General features: G+C 46.3%; 1 protein-coding gene across 5 annotated transcripts in view; it reads left to right on the top strand.

Annotated features, from left to right (window-relative positions):
- The window catches only part of EXOC2 (exocyst complex component 2), a 156,459-nt gene that overhangs the window by 130,533 nt on the left and 5,882 nt on the right, over window positions 1-20,044 (top strand). For 4 of the 5 annotated variants that reach the window (XM_027128215.1, XM_027128213.1, XM_027128212.1 and 1 more), the window contains 2 exons: window positions 13,242-13,297; window positions 15,254-15,376. In XM_027128215.1, the coding sequence (XP_026984016.1) occupies window positions 13,242-13,297; window positions 15,254-15,376 (179 nt within the window). The remainder of the gene's footprint in view (window positions 1-13,241; window positions 13,298-15,253; window positions 15,377-20,044) is intronic. The other variant, XM_027128217.1, reaches the window with a different exon arrangement.

The following is a 20,044-nucleotide window of genomic DNA, read 5'->3' as shown; positions in this document are numbered from 1 at the left end:
CTGTGTCTCTGAAGTTTTTTTCTTTTTTCTTTCTCTAGGGCCCCCTCTTCAGCTTATTGGTTGACTAAATCAGGTGGTTCTTATATTCTCACTTTCTGAATTTTTCTTATTGTTTCCCCATGGTGTCACTTCACATGTTCCTCTGTCCCTTGTGTTTCCTATGAACTTGTGGTTAATAAAGAAGCCTTATCAGTTTCAGGTTCAATTTTGTTTTAATTTGTTTTCTGCCACCAGCAGGTCCATCACGTTTGATTGTCTCCATGTTTGTGATATTAAGATTGAAAACTGGATTCAAGTGTTACCAGCTTGCTCCACCCTTTAAAATTTCGTCATAAACTTGTCATCTAATGGTTTTAGCACCATGGGTAATTGTTGCCATGATCTGTTGTTTCCTTAGAGATTGCAAACTAATGATTGGTAGCTGGAGCACGAAATTAAAAAGTAAAAAATGTCATCAACTATTTAGTTACTCTGAAGTACAGTTCATGTAGGAAAGGCAGGATAAATGTTTGATTTTTCTCTTTATTTAGAGTTTTCAGAGTAAGTTGGTTCCCTTTTGTTTCTTTCATTAAAGGTGATGAACAAGGTGTTTTTTAATTATCTTCGTTAATTCATACCTTGAGCATATTACATGAGTTTCAGTTCATTGTCATAGTCAGTGTTTTTTAGTAATCAAGCTGTCCCCTCTCTGGCTGGGAATGCCCCCCCCCCATGGGCCCCGGGTCTTCCCTGCTTTCTGTGGTCCAGTTGTCCCACCCAGTGTGTGCCTTCTCCTCCCAGATGTGGGACCAGCCATTGGATGGGAATGAAATGATATGAAATACGGAAAAACTTCCTCTCTCTTAACTTTCTTCTGCTCTTTCCACACTATGTCTCTGTCCTTCCTAGGGGCCCCCTGGCTTTTTTGTCATCCCTCTCACTCTTGTTAAGTCGCACCCAAAAGTCCGTTGCTTGTCCATGATTAGACAAGCACCACATTACCTGGTGGTCCTGTGTCCTGGTGGCCCTGTGTCCCAGTGGTGCCGCCGCTTCCCTTCAGGTCGCACCAGCTGGCCTGTTGCTTAACATCACATTCCTGCCCATCGGCTCGTGGCGGGCTGTGTCCCCTCTGGCTAGTGAGGCCTTAGGAAGGCTGCGTGGATGTTCTGTAATTACGAGTTATGTCCTACGGACAGTGTTAGGGATTTTTTTTCCTCACTTCACCTGATTTTGTCTAATTATGACCTAGGAGTCTTCTTCTAAAACTCGTTTACACACGTCACAGCTGTGTGTGCTGCAGGAAACAGCACAGTAATGGATACTCCTGTGTATCCTGCCATTTTGGCGTTGCCTTCTTCATCCCAGCTATTTTATTCCCTGTGACCTTGGCTACCTTTGAGGTTAATGCTCACTCTGAACTTACAAGTATTTGTCTTCAGACAGTTCTGTGTGAGGAGTTTGAAAGGGCGCTGGAGGGTCTGCCTTTGTTCTGGTCTCCGACTCTGGGCACGACCTGAGAGCCAGTGGAGGCCCGGTGCCCTGGCACAGTGAGCTGACAGCTGTGCCAGCCCCTCCATTTGGCCACAGCCCAGCCAGCAAGCACACCGGCCCCCCACTGGGGACACTGACAGCTCGACCGACAGGGCATTGGGCCGTCATCTTCGTGAGTTTAGCCTAGATGTTGTAGCTACGTTAGTCTCCACCCTGATTCCTCCTCAGAACCAAAGCCATGGCTCATATTCCCCTAGTTCTAGTAAAGAAGATGGCTGCAGAACACTGATTAACTTGAATGCCTCTGCTCTCGGCGTTAGCTGCGGGTTTTAGTGGTGTACTGTAGTGGTCTCAGTGTGTGGATAGATGGGGTGCATTGGTAGCACAGTGAGCAGACAACTCCAAATTGTTGCTTTAACCTGAAAATGGTGGCAAGTGTTCACTTTCCCAGTTACTTAAAACATTATTTATCACAATAGAAAGCTGAGGTTCATATGATTCCAAATGTTGTATTTCGACTTCTTAACAAAAAAGTGCTTTGGTATATTAGTCACTGGTTAATAGAATCTAAGGGATTCCTCCGCCAGACAGACCCTCACGGCCTGGCCCAGGCCCTGTGTGCCGGGGAGCGTCACGGCCTGACCGCACCGCGCACCCAGAACCTGCCAGGCTTGCTCTCGTCCAAGAGAGGAGGATGCACACCTTTTGGGCTCCGTGAGAAAACTAAACCATAGAGCAGCCTCGGGACGCTTCACTTCCTCTAGCCTGTCCAGCCGGGGCTAGAAATGCCGTCCCTGTCTGTGTCTCTCCCAACACCAGGCAAAAACGTCCGTAACCATCTTCCCTTAATAACAAGCAGCAAAGGCCAACCACCCCTAACCACTTGGAGTACAGCTTAACAACAGCCACTTTGGTGGCTGTTTATTCTGCACATTCCGGTGGGAAACTTGTGAGTGTGTGTTTTTAAAACAATAATGTCTCAAATGTTTCCTGGGAGTCCACAGTAGAAAGGAGACCCACAGGCCTGGAGGGGCTCAGAGACCCGCTTCCCTCCCCTAAAGCCGAGGACGCTTGGTTGACAAAACTGGGACCCGTCTCTCTGTCTCGTCTATCAGTGAGGGGATTAATTGGGCAAACCCCCCATCTCTCCACCGTGTAAACAGGCCAGTGGTGGGACGGTTTGAGGCTAGGTGTTAGGTGACGGGAGGAAGACGTCAGCAGAGCAGTTCCGGTCCCTAGGAGCAAATGAAAGGTGATGCGAATAAAATGTTCACGTTGTGCAGGAAGTTTACTTGGGATGTGAGTTTTCTTTTGGATCAGTTTACTTCAATTTTCTGTTAATATCTCATACTAATAATCAAACTGTTTGAGTGACAACCAAGGTAGATTCATGAACATGATGTATTTGAAAACGCGTTTTTCATTTTTGCAGTTGCTGTCATTTCTGATTGCAGATGGTGTGACAGCCTCTGATTGCGGTAGTAAGGACTTCAGGATGACACGTGGAACGCGTGTCGGTCTGAGCAGGTCTGTGTACTGAAGGAGTGTGATGATAGGCCTTATGAAATCACAAAGACACCTTGAGAGGCTTTAGACGTGATGGGAGGCAAAGGAGTGAGCACGCCTGTGCTGCACGGTCGGGTTGTATTAATGAAAGGAAAAATTGGTGTATATTCTTGGACTTTTCTCTCTTTTTTTCCTTTGTGCTGTGGCTTTTTCATCTTATGCTAAGGAAAATAGGCGTGGAAACCCTTTCTTTAAACTAGAGCACGTGCTGCTTTGGGATACGTGGGCCACCGTCCAGCAAGACGGCACGTAAACTGCTGTGGACGACGGGATGTGTGGTGGCGCTCAGGGCCCTGCTCTGCTCTCCGCGGGAGAAGACTGGCGGGAAGACTGGTGGAGCCGCGGGGGCAACCAAGCCCCTTGGCAGGGACCCAGCCCCACCCCAGGGCGCCGTGGTGGGTGTTTCTGCAGACAGCAGCCTCCACTGCAGCTCTGCCTGAGGTAGCCGAAGGCTGGAAGCGGCTCCAGAGCCCGCCCGCCCGCCAGCCAGTGGGGTGGGTGCGTGAGCGTGATATCCTCGTCCAGTCAAGGTCTGTGTGGCAGGGAGACCCTCCCACACAAAACCAGGCCGTAACCTTGAGGGGAGCCGCAAACTGTGCTCCTCCTGTGGGAGTTCATCCCTCTGCCTGTGTGAAAGCCAGCACCTTGCCCAGGGGAGGTGGAGGTCAGGTAGTGGCGAGCTGCCGGGTATGGGCGCGACAGGGGCGGGGCGCAGGAGGGCCTGCTGCATCTCCCTCGGGATGCTGGTTACCTGTGTGTGCGGGGCACGCGCAGCATCACGTTGTACACAGGAGTTACATGCTTCCCTACGTGTGAGTTCTACTTACTTTGAAAAGAGGAGAAAACTCCTGTTTGCAGACTTAAAAACCTCGACAGCAAAACGTCATGATTAGCAAGTATGGCCACTTGACACCTCTTCCAAACTCACGTCTTTGTGCGGCGCTTTGTACTTTCTCAGCTCTGAAAGCCAGCTCAGACTCAGACCTTTAACTCGTTGATTTCAATTCAGAAATGCTTTTTGTGTGGTTAAATGTAAAGCTTAAAAAAATTGACTGTGATGCACTGTTCATCAGAGTCCCCTTTTCCTCACCAGGAGGGGTGGTCCTGCACTGCCCGCGGAGGACAGGCATGCCCTGTGGAGGCCGGGGCCCGAGGGCCGCATGGTTTCTGCTGTCTCTGCCCTGTGCTGAGGGGGGCCTCTGAGAGCTGAGACGCCTGAGTGACCCACCTCCCCACAACCCCATTGGCCTAAGACAATATTTTCCCTATTGGGCAGATTTTTTAAACTTGGAGAGTAAGAAAAGTCTGTGGCTTGTTCAGAGCAGTACAACTGTGTCTTCAGCCCAGTTCTGTCTCCAGAGTCTTTGTCTTCTGAGTGGAGAGGTGCGGGGGGTGAGGAAATGGGTCAGACCAGAGGGGCAACAGTACCGTGTAACTTTGTATGTCCTACCGTTTGTAAATAGTTAGATTAGAAAGCGCTTTCCGCCTTCCTCTGTCTGAGGTGCGTCTTCCTCTCTCCCGCGCACGGCCCACCCACCCCAGCCTCCCAGGCTCCCCGGCTGCAGAGACCGGCAGAGGCTGGCAGGAGGCCGGGGCATGTCAGGCCTGCCTTTCCCTGGACCAGCAGTGGCTGATTCGGGATCATCTCAAAGCATGGCAGACTTGTGAGATTTATAGTCATGAATGATAAAGACACTGGGAAGAATAAAGGGTTGCATTCATTTTGGGATAAGGAATCTGCACAAACCTGTTACGGGGCCCTGAGCAACGAGTTCAGTAGAGTGGTAACAGCAGCTTCGGCGGTGAAGGTGGAAGAGCAGCTAAGTAATTGTCAGTAAAATTTTCAAGAGAAAAAGTTATGTGGATCTGAGATGTTGGGGTGAAGATTTTGCTCTGGGATCAGAGAAGCAACATCCTGTCAATGAAGGGAGCCCCCTGTGGCTTTGCAGGTATCCCTGCGGGAGTCTGGGAGCCGGGCTCGCCCAGGGGTGGAAGCTGACGTCTCCTGACGTCTCCGGCCTCCCCGCAGGTGCAGGCCAGGCCTGTGGGTCCCTCCCTCACAATTAGGCTTCTCCAAATGCTGACTTAAAACACCCATTATTGTGTAAATGAAGACTAAAATCCAAGTTAACTCTTGGCTTTCATGTTTTTTTCTGCCTTCCACTTTATTCCAACTCCACTGTTTTTGACTCCAAGGTCTTTTCTTTGGTTCAATGGCAGAAACTTACCCTAATTGGATTTCACTTCTCACACTGTGGGTGGAGCCCTGTACTGAGACCAGGACTCGGTGCTCTGCTCCACCTTGATGGCTCCACCGTCAGAGGCAGGGCCGCTCGGGCCGAGCCACCTGCAGTGGCCACGCGTGTGTCCATCCACGGCCACGGGCTAAGTAGTGGGTCCGCAGTCCTGAACCAAGCCGTCGGGCTCCAGAGCCACGTTCTTCGGCCTGGCTTCTCTCATAAGCATTTATTAAGTTTGATTCCACTGAAGTCATTCTTGGGGGAAAAAAAGTGCTCCTAGAGATTTTGAAATTTGAAGCTATCAGTACCACAGACCTTTATGAAGTATTATATACAACTGTAACACCTCACAGTGTGAAACACATTTGCATACATAGAATGAGTTCTACTTTCTTGTCACTTTCACTTTTCTAACTGAAGTTGCCTTCTAATGAAAACAATTTTTCTCTGCCAAAAGAAGAAATTGAAACAAAGGAATTTGATTTATGTTAAATCAAATTTTTATACCTTTAAGTCTAAAATTCAGTGTATCAGTGTTGAAACTGATATTTCATGCTAAATGTATAAAGTGTTCTGTAATATTTTAGGTTAGCATAATTCATAGACTACATAATTCATGTAGTTTTACACATTAGACTTTAACTTTGAAGTGGGAGAGGTTGTGATTCCCTTACCCATATTGGACTCTTCAAAGCTCCTTGTCTCTGAAATTTATGAAGGCTAAACTCTTACGAATATAAATCCTTTCTTACAAATGGAAAAAATAAGCTATGAAATAATTTTACTGTTATTTTCACTGCTGGTGATATTTTGTTTTATCTTCATAGGGAAAAGTTTTCTTATTCATATTTAAAAGCTAGGAGATATATTAATTAAAGCAAAAAAAAAAAAAGGATTCTGAGAAAGAAAACAGAAAACTGTACAGGCCATGTCATTCATTCATATACTACACGTGAAAGGTGTCCTTTCCACCCCAGGTATTCATTTAAAAACCCTCTACATTTCAGAAGACATTTATCAGTTTAGAAAAGGTCATTAATTTAAGAAAGCACGAACTAAAACATAAAGACTTGGACCTAAAAGCCCGTTCTCTGTTCCAACAAAAGCTGATTTTGTTGCAGAATGTTCAGGCCTTTTTAATCTGTCCAACAGTATTGATACCGTTCTGGTTGCCTTTTTTTTTAATAGGCAGTAATTTCAATAATGTATTTTCACACTGTAATTGAATAGACAATTTACTTGAAAAAAACAATACCCCAGAGTTCTTTCATGTAGTGTTTCAGTTTGACCAAAAAAAAAGTACACTGTGGGATATTTATAGTATTTTTCAATCTATTTTTATCTGTAGACTAGGACTGATGGCTGATTTAGGGCATAAGGGTTAAAAACAGGAAATGCGGTTTATAAAGTAGGTAGCATCTCCAGAGTTTCCAGAGTCAGATTGCTTTGATTACTGACTATCGTGTTTCAAAACAACATGAGGCAGGGCACCTAGAGACCAGTCTGAGTTTGGAGGATGTGACAGGAAATGCTTCAGAGGAAAGCTTGTGTTCCTGGTACAGGTCAGGGGGGTACCGGTGTTTTCTGTACATGTGCCGTCTTTCTGTCCAGCTCTTTCTCAGATACTCTTTATACAGTCAGATTGAGTATAAGTCTTGTGCAACACAGTAAATTTCCTTTGACCTTTGCATTTCGCTTGAATTGTTCTTCTAGTGTTTTAATGGAAAGTTTTGTCATCATCATAGGTGAGGAGCATGTATTATGGTTATTGTTAATTATAGTAATTAGAGAATCCAAGTTAAAGTAAAAAGGCATGAAGAAACAGGAGTTTAATCTTGAATAGCCTTTTCAATGACAGGTTGACAGAACCAGTCAAAACCCAAAACCTTTGACTCAGCAGTTCCACTTCTACAAGGTGTCTTAAGTCAGTTATTCTACGAGAATACAAGGTCTGATATGGTTGTGTCGTTATTTATGACGGTCAATACTGAAAGGCAACAGGACTGTCGAGTAGTAGGAGAGTAAGTTATGAATAAATAAAGTGAAAAATAAAACAAATAAGTCAGATAAATAAGAAGATAAATACCTTATGGCAGATCTGTGCTGTAGAATACCAGGCAGCCATTGAAAACTGTAAGGTCAGTGTGTGCACACTGGCATGGAAGAGTGTGTGTGGTACATCATGGAAGGAAGCAAGTAAGTTTCAAGAAAAGAGTGTGTACTGCAATGTCATTTTTTAGGGAAAAAATTTATATTCGTTGGAAAACATCTGGAAGAATACACACCAAACTAGGGAGAAGGATAAAGGGAAAGCTCATTGGACTTGTATTTGTTATTAGGAAACTTACACTTCTGTATCTTAATTCCTTACGAGCAATTAATTTTTTCAAATTAAATTAAGAATGTAGGCTTGATCAATTCAAAATTGTTCACTGTTCTGTTCTTTAATGTGGCCATTCTCTAGAGAGGTCTGCCTAGTGGTTTGCCAAACTTATAAGAAGACTCAAATCTGCCTGTGTAACACTTTTTAATTGAATGAGCATTTTCCCATACTTCAAGGAAAACCTGAAGTTTCAGTGAATTAACTGGTTTTCCAGCCAGGGTTTAAATCCACGTCATTCCGTGCCCCCGTGTGCATCACCTGTTACAGGCTGTAGCTGGGACTGGCCATAGGAGCGCTGCTTCCTTTCCACCTGTCGGGGAGCATTTCTCCACAAACAGTGCTGAGGGTTCTCATCAGACAGAAGCCCTCTGTTCTACTGCTGCCAGACAGTTTTGTTTCAGCCACTTGCCTTCTTGGGGGCTATTTCAGAGATGAAGTGAGGCTGTCTCCTGTGGAAGGTGGCCATGTTTTCCAATCTGGGTGTGTCCCCGGTGGTGTGTAAGCCCTGTGAGGAGGGGGCCTTTGTGTTTTGTGGGTTTGTTCTTGAGGTCACTCCGTGTCCCCAGCACATGGAATAGAGTCTGGCATGTAATATTAATAGGCAGTCAATAAAAATTTTACGAGTTATTCCAAAATTAAGTGTCCTCCCTATTTGATTAAAACAAGTAACTGACAAACAGAGTTTTATGAAAAACAAGACCATTGCTGGCAAAGATGTTCTGAGGTCCAGGCCCCCTTACGAGAAGCCCACCCCGCGAGGGGCCCAGAGGCTCTTGCCCAGAAGGTCTGGGCTCTGCCTTCTCCGTGGAGAATTCCCACCTGGGCCACTGGGTGAACTGCTCAGTGACGGCCTGGACTGAGGCTGCGTGGTTAGGGGCACTTTTTGGTCAAATATCATGACACATTCTAATTTCACGTTCAGAGCGTCAAGGAGATAATATTGTAAATACTTAGAAGCTGCTCTCATTCTGTGTCTAAATAACATGGGAAGCTGTGCGGGAGGAACCTTTCTACAAACACTTAACTACTGCATCACAGTAAAGTAGCTCTTGTCCGTTTGCTTTATTCTTCCTGTGCACATGCTCACGTTGCCAGCTAGTCCCGTCAAGTCAGCATTTATGACCCGCTGCTGTTGAAGCCGAAGCTGAAGCCAGCACATTTGCCGAGTGTTCATACGTTCTAATAAGCCAAGCGTCTTCCTAGGTATCTGGCACGGTGAGCGTTTAGTAAGTGTTGAGTGTTGTATTATTTGGAGCAAGCTTTTGCTTTAGGATGCAGCTAGAAGAATCGTATTTTAAAAACAAATGTATTTAGCCTCAGCAATATTCTGTCCTGCTATACCTTCTTTATTTAAGTTGTATTTTTCAAATGGATCCTGAAAAATTGTTTCAGAAAGACTGTCTTTGTTTTCTTCAAGGCGAGACCAGATGCATTGTCCAGATTCTGCACGGTGTGTTTCAGAAAGAGAGATCAGTGTATATTTTCTAGTGGTCATGGCTTCTAGCTGACTTTTTGTTTATGTCTTAAGAAATGGTACCTGAAATAGGCAGGCTTCTCTGGAGTCCTGACCCCAGGGTGCGTGCGTGCTCTTCAGTGGGGAGGGAGGGTCTCGCCTGTTCGGCTCACGGGGGTGCACCCCACTGGCCGTGCCCAGCAGATGTTTGAAGGAGAAGGGAATAAACACACATCACATTTTCATCACAGCTTTGTTAGCAAAGCAGATGTTGTCATCTCTACCTTGTGCAAAGTAGGCAGTTGTCTAGAGGGTGAACTGACTTTTATTTACGGCCGCACCATTTGTATGCAGGTGAGCCAGAACTTAGACCCCGAGTCTTCTGACTTTACACTGAGTGTCCCTTCTGTCACCTTGATGAACTTGAAAGTCGTCATTAGCCATTAATGTTGTAATAGTAAAAGCATACAGATAAATGCAGTAGAGAGAGAGCATGTATCACTGAAGTTCACTAAGGATGGTCCCTTCGTCAGTGTCGTGGAGCCTTTGAAAACTGTAACCAAAATCCTCTCCTGATCCCACTCCGGGCGTCTGACCACAGCCCCTGCGGACGCATCCCCAGCTTCCCCGGCTGCCCCCTGAGGCCTCAGCCACGCGGATGACAAAATGTGCCTGCAGCTCCTCTTGGAGCTTCCCCCAGGCCGGGGGTGCCCTCTGGTGCCTCCACTGTGCCAGGCCTCTTGTGCTGCAGGTTTGAAAGAGCCTACATCCTCCTACAGTTGGATTTGGAGCAACATTTCAAAGCAGGAAACTCAACAGGCAGTTAAACCCAAGGAGCAAATCTGCATTCAGGCTTTAGAAACACACCTGAAAGCGTCAGTGTGGTCCCTGCGAGGTTCAGAGCAGGGCCTGGGGAGCAGGGCCACGAGCAGGGTGACCTGGCCTTGTGTCTCTCCTTAGAGGGAGGAATTGCGATTCCAACCTCAGAAGACCTCAGTGGTCTCATCTGTTGCACGCTTGTGGCCTTCAGACCTCAGTCCCTGGACACGAGGCGTCTAGGCCCCAGCCCAGTGCCCCTGATGGCCTCCACCTCCCCACCCCCGCACACCACCCCTCACCTTTCAGGAACGTCACAGAACAGGGACAGCAAGGAAATGGTTCACAGGTTAGCGTCCGTCGGAGAACAGCGATCGTTTCTACAGCACACAACCCTTCCATGTGGGCACCTGGCATTACTTCTCCCTGCCCCTTGGACACAAATAGGAGCACCCAGCACCTTGGGGTGAAACTCGGGAACTAGCACTTTGGGGATTTACGCACATTCTGCCTGGAGGACCCAGTGCCCAAGCACCTCCGACGTGTGCCTGGCATGTAGTCGAACCAGCAGATTCACGCTGGGTGAATGAATCCATTCCCTTAGCGCTAACCGGTTTCAGCACAACGATTAGCTGTTTGGAGGGAGGCTGTCAATGATTGATTTTTGTGTTTTTAAGTTTTTCTTGTTACCACACCAGCACGTGTGTTGCTCCAGAGTTTGTGATCATGTCTCGCGAGCTCCCTGGGGCCGCCTGCTCTTTCAGACCTGCCGCTGCCCCCTGCCCACTCCTCATGGGACTGTGGGCCCCCTGCCCCCCCCCCCCTGATGTGACGTGTGATGGTCCAGGAGCAGCTGTATGTCCTCTCACCCCAGGACCACAGCTTTTCCCTTCTCTGTTTCCGTTACCCCCCTTTTTTTTTCCCTAATATTTATTTATTTGCACCGGGTCTTAGTTGTGGCAGGCGGGCTCCTTAGTTGTGGCTTGCAGGTTCCTTAGTTGTGGCATGCATGTGGGATCTAGTTCCCTGACCAGGGATCGAACGCGGGACCCCTGCATTGGGAGCACAGAGTCTTAACCACTGCACCACCAGGGAAGTCCCTCCAGTGTTACTCCTTGAAAGAGTTATTTGGGAGGAGGGTAATCATTTCATTCTTTCTATTCATCAAAGGAAAGTCTCCAGGAAAGATAAAGTGTTCTTACTTGTGCAAGGCTGAGGCGCTATGCTCCTCCCAGCGTGTTACCCTGTAGCCACATAAAACGGGAAGCTCGATTGCTTTTTCAAATTTTCTTTCAACGCAAACATGGTCCTGACTCTTAGAAGCGCCTGCACTCTTATTCTTACCTCCACAGCTGTGTGTTTGGAGTTGGATTAGTGAGTTAGATTTACCTCTTCCTTGGGGGGCTTAATGGCTGCGCCTAGACCCGTGCTCTTGCCAGGAGCCGCCTTCTCTGGGGCAGCGTGGGCATCGGGCCCAGGGCGAGCGGTCGCCCACACATGACCTCAGCTTGCTTCGTCCTAAGTCCGATTTTCTGCTTCTCAGGCAGCTCTCTGGCCCCACTCGTCTCTGTTCCCTTGAAGAACCTGAGGAGCTCACAGCAGCCCTCATGTTCCAGGCACGTGGCTGGGCCCAACTGCTGGTGCTGGTCCCAGCAGCACTGACAGGACCCCAGTTTCATGGAGACAGAGGCCGTGGGAGCCCCTCCTCTGGCTTAGACCCTCACTGGCCCAGTGTCGGGCCGAACTTCTAGTAACCGCGTTTTCTCTCTGTACGTGCGTGAGCCAGCCCTCCACACTGTTGCAGTTTAAAGACTCGAGACCTGAGTCCAGTGGTCACGGAGTTGACCCGAGCACAGCGGCTGAGGCCTGTGGGCCCCGTGCTCGTGGCCTGCCTCACGCCCAGCCTGGGGCCCTGGGGGACAGCCCTCCTCTTGCGGGCAGAAAGCTTTCCTGGTCGTCAGCACAAGTCACGTGTTCCGCCTTCGCTGATATGAAGACTTGTTACTCTGCAGCTGTCCTTTTCTCTCAGGAAGAATCGACCTGTTTCTGGATTGTATTTAATTATTCTTCAACCAGTTTTCTCAGTTACTCCGTCAGCAAAATAGAATTAAACACGCCTGCACCTCCATATCCCCAAGAAATATTTATGAGGTTGGCTCCTCAGAAGAAAAGCCGTGTGCCTCCTTACACACCAGGATACATGGCAGAACCAGAAGCTGGCTGTGTATTGAGAATCTGCAAATGCCACGTCAACAAGGTGATTGCAGTTCAACTTCCATGAATAATCAGTAGCTTGGACGACATTATGGGAGAAGATCCTCCTCAACATCATCATGATTTTGCAATACAGTAGAATTTTCTGTTGTGTAGAGAAGGAATTGTCAGTTTGTGCAATTAATTCTAGAAGGAATCCTGAGATATTAATTCCACTCCAAGTGAAAGCCATTGTTTTAGAGTTACAATAAAGCAGCATTTTGTTTTTATATTTTTTTTCTTGCAAAATAGCGAAGGAGCTCTTAAGGAGCCCTGTGAATGCCAGGAGCCCCTCACTGCAGCCCCACACGGGTGCGTTCTCACACTCTTGTCGATAGAAGGCGAAGCTGGGTCCCTGTCTTCCTGCCACAGGTCACTGCTTGTAGAGAGGAGGCTGGACTGAACCCATGCCCGCTGCCTGCAGACTGCGCTCTGCCCTCTCGTGTGTGCCCGCCCTGGAGGGCAGCCATGCCATCCTGAAGTCATGGGTTTGTGCAGTCTCTAACTTGCTTTACAGAATCAGGTTGGAGTGTGTCTTTTTCAGAAGTTTCACCCAGAACTAATTCTTTTAAGATCAAAATAGTCATTCTGCATAATAATTCGACTTTTATTTGGAAGTAAGATGCTATAGTAGATGTTTAGCATATGTTTCATAAACTTTGGTAAATATCCTCCTTCTGTCCTCTGGGTTTTGTCTGGCGGGGGTGGTTGTGTGTGTGTGTGTGTGTGTGTGTGTGTGTGTGTGTGTGTACATATGAAGAATATGTGTATGAAGAAACTGAAGGGCAGTTTTAAATTTCACTTTTGACAGACGGATCAGCAATTACAGAGAACAGAACAATGACAGAAATGGAAAAACAATGAAAGAAAACTCCTAATTAATTTAACCTTTTTTTAAAATAACTTGACCGAACGTAGCCCTCGGGCCATTTGGCTCTCAGGCGCCCTGGGCCAGTGCTGCCCCTCTGTCTCTCCTGGAAGGTACGGGGCAGGGGCAGCCACAGCAGCACCCACACTGGTGTCTCCACTAAATGCCTTTCCCTCCCCCATCTGATTTCAGGTGTCAGAAACTACTTAAAAGAAGCATTGGTGAATATAATTGCTGTGCATGCAGAGGTAAGCCGTCCTTAGCTATTCCTAAGGGACGTGGGTAACTGGAGGAAAGAAGAGGCCAGTTCAATGGGTTTTATGGAGGTCTTTTTCCCTTCAGAATGTATTTTTGGTGTAAATAAAATACAACTCTGGTTTCAGCGCACGCACATGTGTGTTTTAACTGTGAGAGAGTCTTTTTCTGAAATTGGGTATGTTCTTTTCTCATAATTAAAACTAAACTCATGAATATTTGAAAGGTAAAGAGAAGAGAAATTGAAAGGATGTCTTTCCCTAACTTGGAAAATTCCTTGCCCCGTTTTTAACCAGTGTACAAATGAGCGCTGACATCTTACTCTCGCAGCTGTGGGGCGTGTTGGGAAGAAGTTAGGTGGTGGCCTCCCCTCAGCATCTCACAGAGGTGCCCCTGGACGTTGGTGCTGCTGGTCACACCCAGCCTGCCCTCCCGTGGCACTCTGTGCTTAGTGTCCCGCCGTTGTCCCTGCTGTGACTGCCTTCGTAATTCCGCAGTCGTGGACTTCCAGGTTGGCTGTGGCCAGTGAACTGTTGTCCACCAGATGAAATGGGCCCAGCAAAGAAGTTCTCAGTAGAAGATTTCAGGCGCAGTTGACCGCTGCTCGAGAACCTTCTGAGTATCTGCGTCTGGTGCAGGTGCATCGGGGGGTGTCAGGTTTACGTCACCCTCCACATGCACACGTGCTGCCTGGGTTACCAAGGTGAACTGGAGAAATGTGGATCATTAAGGCTGAAACAGAAGAGCGAGCAAAGGACACAGATTGCAGCCTCCACCTGGCTCTGAGTCTGAAGCAGCCAGAGCAGAAAGCGGAGTGGGGTGTCTTGTAATTTTCATTTCCTAGTGAGGCAGAGCATACATGTTTCTCCATAAAGTCAAGTTTTTATGTGATCTGACTCAGGCAGGAATTTGCCATGTACATCTTTTTATGAAGAGTGATATACTTTCAATCCTGATTTTATCAAAGACATATAAAAGCGCTTTTTTGTTAGGTTAGCTTCCGATAAAGTTAGAGTGTAACATTAAATCATCAGGCAGTGGAGACATTTCAGTCGTAGGTGGGCAGGTGGTAATCAGAGGAGCTGCAGAATATGTGGGCATTTTAGTGATGATGGTGATTCCCACTGAGGCAACTTTGATTAACGTCCACTGTCGGTCGATAACCATGACGTTGTTTGTATTAGGCTATTCAAGGCCCTTTTTAATATATCCCAGTGGCTGAAAACAGAATTTTGTACTTAACATTTACTATTCCCACATGATCTTAACTTGCCCCAAATTTTCTTCAGTACTCAGGTTATGTTTGGGTTGACCCAAAGGTTTAATACTAGTGATTGAATCTGAAAAAAGGAAAAGCTAAAAAGAAAATACGATTTAGTCTAACTTAGAAATCAGGATAGTAATATGTTTCTCCAAATGTCCAAACTGTTAGTTTGCAAATATCAAAATTCAAAGCTTGAAAACAATGTTTTTGTCAAATGAAAGGAAATATATATTTAATTCAGCAAAGAGTAAAATCGGGAACTCTGTTGGCCAATACAGAATAACGTATCCAGTGTGAAGTAGCATTTGTTTTGACCCAAGGAGAGTCTGACCCAGTATGTTTTTATTTCTATAATTTCCTCTTTAGAAATCGTATTTCTTCTTGTGAAAAGGGTAGAGGAGGAAGAAATCTTTAAAACTATTTCAGTTTGTCCCCATCAACAATACCTTTCAAAACTACATTTGCCAGTATTTTTTAAGAGGAATGTTTTTTGTCACGAATCAGTGAATACAGCTTGTGTGCAAGCCCGTGTCTGCCTTTCCTTCGTCAATTCTGATCCTGCAGAAATACAGCTAAGGAGACCTGGGGGGTGTTTTGCTACGTGCATCCCTTTGTTTTTAACAAGTTCTGGTCAAGGCAAGTCCTCATAATGCATCATTTCTTCTTATTTTCAACGTTCTATCAGGTGTTCACTATTTCCAAAGACCTGGTGCCTCGGGTGCTGTCTAGGGTGGTGGAAGCAGTTTCTGAAGAGCTGAGTAGGCTGATGCAGTGCGTCTCATCCTTCAGCAAAAACGGAGCATTGCAGGTACAACAGCCGCTCAGTTCTGTGTTTAACTTAGTTGTTTGAAAACACAGAGATGTGTTTTCAGTCATCAGCCTCAGGAGGTCCAGACAGGCTTCGTATTTTTCTGTGGATCTGCTGGTTGGAGAGCTACATGGTCTCCTGTGTGAGCCATATCCATGACGTCGAAAGGTCCAGAGTTCCTGTCCCTTTAGAGTACAGTGACTCTTGTGAAACTGTCTGAATGCAGATTCCTTCTGAAGTTCTGTGAGTTTTTCTGTTTTACGGTTGTCTTCACCACGTTCAATTTAACAGGAAATTTTTAGAAACTTCTTGTAAATAGTCTTTCCAGAGCATTCAAATGCAGTTTTCATAGAAACAACAAATAACTGTTTTTCTACTCATATTCCATTGGTTTATGTTGTATTTACTTAAACTACGTAATTACAATAGCAAACGTAACTTCTGTAAGCCAGATGAGCCTTGGTTTGCCTGTAGCCAGATCAGTAGGAACCAGGGTGTGCAGGCCTGTGGGGGTGTGAGCCCCCCTGTACGCCCTCATGCCCAAGGGCATTGTGAGGGTATCTTCTTAAAGTACCAGAAGTTTTGCATCTAGTAATGCCTGAGGACCTCCTATCAGGCCAAGCCCCTGCAGGTAACAACTCTAATCCTGAATAATATATAAAAATAAAAAATGTAAAAACAAAAACCTGAAGACTCTAGAGAGTGAACATGAGTGGCTGATTCTGGAAGAAATGGCACTTGGGTGAATTCCTCACTTTTTATGGATTTTGGCCTGAATGCAGGCCCAGGGGAAACTAAAACTACATAAAACCTGTTGTCTTTTCAGTTTAGAAGAATAGGCTTCAGGGCAGCCACAACTACAGGAAAGCAAGGGAGGTATCCCAGGGAGCAGAAAGCAGGAGCCGTAAGTTCTGTGTATACACTGCCTGGGTCTCTGGTTGGCCCCTAAACCACACGCCTGGTCAAACTCCACTGCAGCCCACATAAGGCAAGAACCGAAGTAAGAACTGAAAAGCTGCCCCAGAGCCGAGGGTTTTCAGTCTGAGTCCAGATACATTTATTGCTTGTTAAAATAAACAAAAATCAGCTCTTCAGAAGCATATTCTAGAACCCAGAGTCTTCTCAAGATAACATTCACAATGTCCAGGATACAATCCAAATTTAGTTGAAATGCACAAGCAGAACAAAACAGGAAAACATGACCCATTCTCAATAGAAAAGACAATCAGCTGAGACCAGCCCTGAGATGACCCAGTTGTTAGAAATCAGACAAGGATTTTAAAGCAGCTGTGTTCAGTGATGTAAAGGAGACTATGCTCCTAATGAATGAACAGACAGGGAATCTCAGCAGAAAAATAGGAGCCCTAAAATAGGAACTAAGTAGAAATTCTGGAGTAGAAAAGTATAATACATTAATATTTTAAAATATACTTGATGGTAATAACAGCAGGATAGAGAGGACAAAAGAAAAACAATCAGTGAATATATAGACCAAACATCAGTTATCCAATATGAAGAAGAGAGAGAAGAATAATTGAGAAAAAGTAAACAGAGCTCTAGGGACCCTGGGACATGTGATTCCATGTCCAATCAGCAGGTGAAGGATGGTCCACATCGTTAGTTATTTGAGACGTGAAAACTGACACAACAGTGAGTTCCCATCCAGCAGGAAGAAGAAAATTAAAGACTGAAAGCACCCAGTTTTGGCAAGACTGTAGAGAAGCGAGTTCTCACGCGTTGGCAGGAGTGTGAAATAGTACCGCTGCTTCGGGAAAAGTTCTTGCAGTTTCTTTGAAAACTAAGTATACACTTACCCATCCAAACACTGGAAACAGCCCAGGTGTCCATCAGTAGGGTAAACAAACAAATGGTGGATCCATAAAACAATTACCGTTCAGCGTCAGGGAAGCCACGTGAAGGGGGCCTTGTACTGGATGGATATCATTTTCGTGGAGAAAACCCCAGGACGATGCTGCCCCCTGGGTGGTTGACACCAGCTGGGGAGCTGAGGGGGCTCTGCAGGCGGTGGTCCTACACCTCGGGATGGTTCCCGCACACAGCGTGTGCAGCAGCCCGAACTCACCAGATGTGCACTCGAAGATTTGCCCATTGTGCAGTGGGTAAGTTTTAACTCAACGAATCAAAAAAGTTGCAACAGCCTACTCCAGGCAGTGACGCCTGTGGCAGATGCGTGTGCCGTGGAGAACATTGGCGGCGGAGTCTGTGCTGCACAGGTGCTCGCCGTAAAGTTCTCCCAGAGTCTCGGCACTTGAAAAACTTCACACAGAAACGCAGGGTGAAAGGGATTGAGCGTGTGTATTGACCTGGCAAGCTGGCGAGGGGAAAATCCATCACAGAAACTTCATAATATTTCCGTGATCATGGCTGTTCTAACAGTTGTGCAGGAGGAGATCAGTAACAGGAATTGTGTATGTGAAGATGAATTGAAAGGAAGTTGCAGTAGCTGCTTTGGGCCTAGGCGGTCCTGGAATTACAACAAAAAGCTCCCCTCCCTGCAGATTTTTTCTGCAGCCCATTTAGCTGATGACTGAGTTCCTCTCGCAGGAGGGTCAGCAGGAAGGGGCAGAAAGAGACATCGGAACCGGCTGGCAGCCCGGCCTCCTGAGCTCTGTGCCTCCTGGAGACTGGCGTCAGTTGTGTTGTGAAACGTTGGCCACTGCCGTTCGGGATGCCTGTGTGTGACCTCCTGCTGATCAGATGGCTCTGCGAGGCCCGCGTGAAGGGTTGGCCTGGCCGTCAGCCTCAGACCTTCCCGAGAGCCGCCGGCAGGGGCTTTTTCTGGCAAACGGTCCATGTATTTTGTATAAATAATCACAGCTTTTACAGTTGGCATAATTCATAGGTTAATTCCTTATCACTTTGTTTGAATAAAATTTCTAGCAGATACTAGTTTTACAGTGATTTAATCCTTCTCCTAAAATATTCAGCCGAAAGTTCTACCTTGTTTTTTCTCTTTGATGTTTTCCTTGTAGGTTCATTTTTATATACACTAGAATGTAAACAAGAGAGACAAATTGTCATATCTACGCTTTCTCATTACAAACTGTTTCAGGCTTCTAAACCCCTGAAAAATGAAACCAAACAATTGCTTTCCAAACTGAACATTTCACTGAATGTACTGTATCTTATGTAAGTCAGCTTTTATCTTGATTGGTTAATTTAAAAACTAGCCATGTCTTTCATTGTTGTTTGTGTTTTGTGCACGCCTAGAGGTGAGGGCTGTGTCTTTAAAACAGTCTCCTGGGCAGCACGCACACTGCGGTACCTGAGGTGAAGGAGGGTGTCCTCGCTGGGGGCCCTAGGGCTCCGAGGGCAGCAAGCTGTGTGCAGAGCACACCCTCTCCACCCTTGCCAAGAGGTAGAAGCGTTAGGTTAGCTTGTTTTTTCTTAAAAGTCTTACGCAGATGAAATTCATGTGCCGTACAGTGCGTCTGCAAGATAAAAAGAATACAGTTCAGTGGATTTTCTTCTGCTGTGTTCACAGAGTTGTGCAGTCCGTCACCACAATCCACTGTGGAACGCTGCATCACCCCAGAGAGAAACCCCAGCCCCGTTAGCGGTCACCGTCCACGTCCCTCCCAGCCCCCACCCCAGCCACTGACAAGCACCTGTCTGCTTTCTTTCTCTGGTTTGCCTCTTCTGAAAATTTCATAAAAGTGGGATCATAGAATATGGCTTTTTGTGACGGGCTTCTTTCACTGAGCGTAATGCTTGCAAGGTTCGTCCCTATTGCAGCCTGTGTCATGCCTTGTTGTGGCTGAATAACGTCCCATTGTATAGATATGCCACATTTTATTTGTTCACTCATCATTTGATGGACATTTGGGTTTGCACTTTTTGGCTGATACAAAGAAAGGTTCTGTGAACAATTGCGTACAAGTTTTCTGTGGACACATGTTCTCATTTCTCTTGGGGATACCCCCGGGACTGGAATCGCTAGGTTATGTGGCTACTCTGTGTTTAGTCTTTTGATGAGCTGCCAGACTGTTTTCCAAGTAGCTATACCATGTGCTTTCCTACCAGCAGTGTATGAGGTTTCCAAATTCTCCACATCCTCGTCGGCACGTGTGACTGTCTGGTTGGTCGTAGCCGTCCCCGTGTGTGTGAAACAGTATCTCATTCTGTGGGGTCGTCACTTTTGTGATGGTGTCCTTTGTAGCACAGAATGTTTTGATTTTGATGAAGCCCAAATTATCTAATTTTTCTTTTGTCACTTGTACTTCTATTGTCATTCCTAAGAAGGCAGGCCTGGCCTAATGTCACAGAGGTTTACTCCTGTTTTCTTCTAAGGGTTTTATAGTTTTTTCACTTACATTTAGGTCTGTGATCCATTCTGAGTCAGTTTTTAAGGAAGGGACCCACCTTCTGTCCTTTTGAGTGTGGACGTCCAGTTATCCAGCTGTCCCTAGCACCATGTGTTGGAGAGACCATCTCTCCCACCAAATGGTCTCGGCACCTTGTTGAAAGTCAGCTGATCGTAAATGTAAGGGTTTGTTTCTGGGCGCGCAGCCATGTTCCTGTTGATCTACATGTCTGTCCGTGTGCCAGTGCCACACTGTTTGGATTATGGTAGCTTTGCAGTAAGTTTTGAAATGAGAAGGTCTGAGTTTCTCCAACTGTGCTATTCCATTTCCATATTGTTGTGTC

This window comes from Aethalodelphis obliquidens, unplaced genomic scaffold (genome assembly GCF_003676395.1).
Source record: "Aethalodelphis obliquidens isolate GAN/ISIS:26980383/991018 unplaced genomic scaffold, ASM367639v1 scaffold34, whole genome shotgun sequence".
Lineage (NCBI taxonomy): Eukaryota > Metazoa > Chordata > Mammalia > Artiodactyla > Delphinidae > Aethalodelphis > Aethalodelphis obliquidens.
This window is presented reverse-complemented; position numbering and strand designations above follow the sequence as displayed.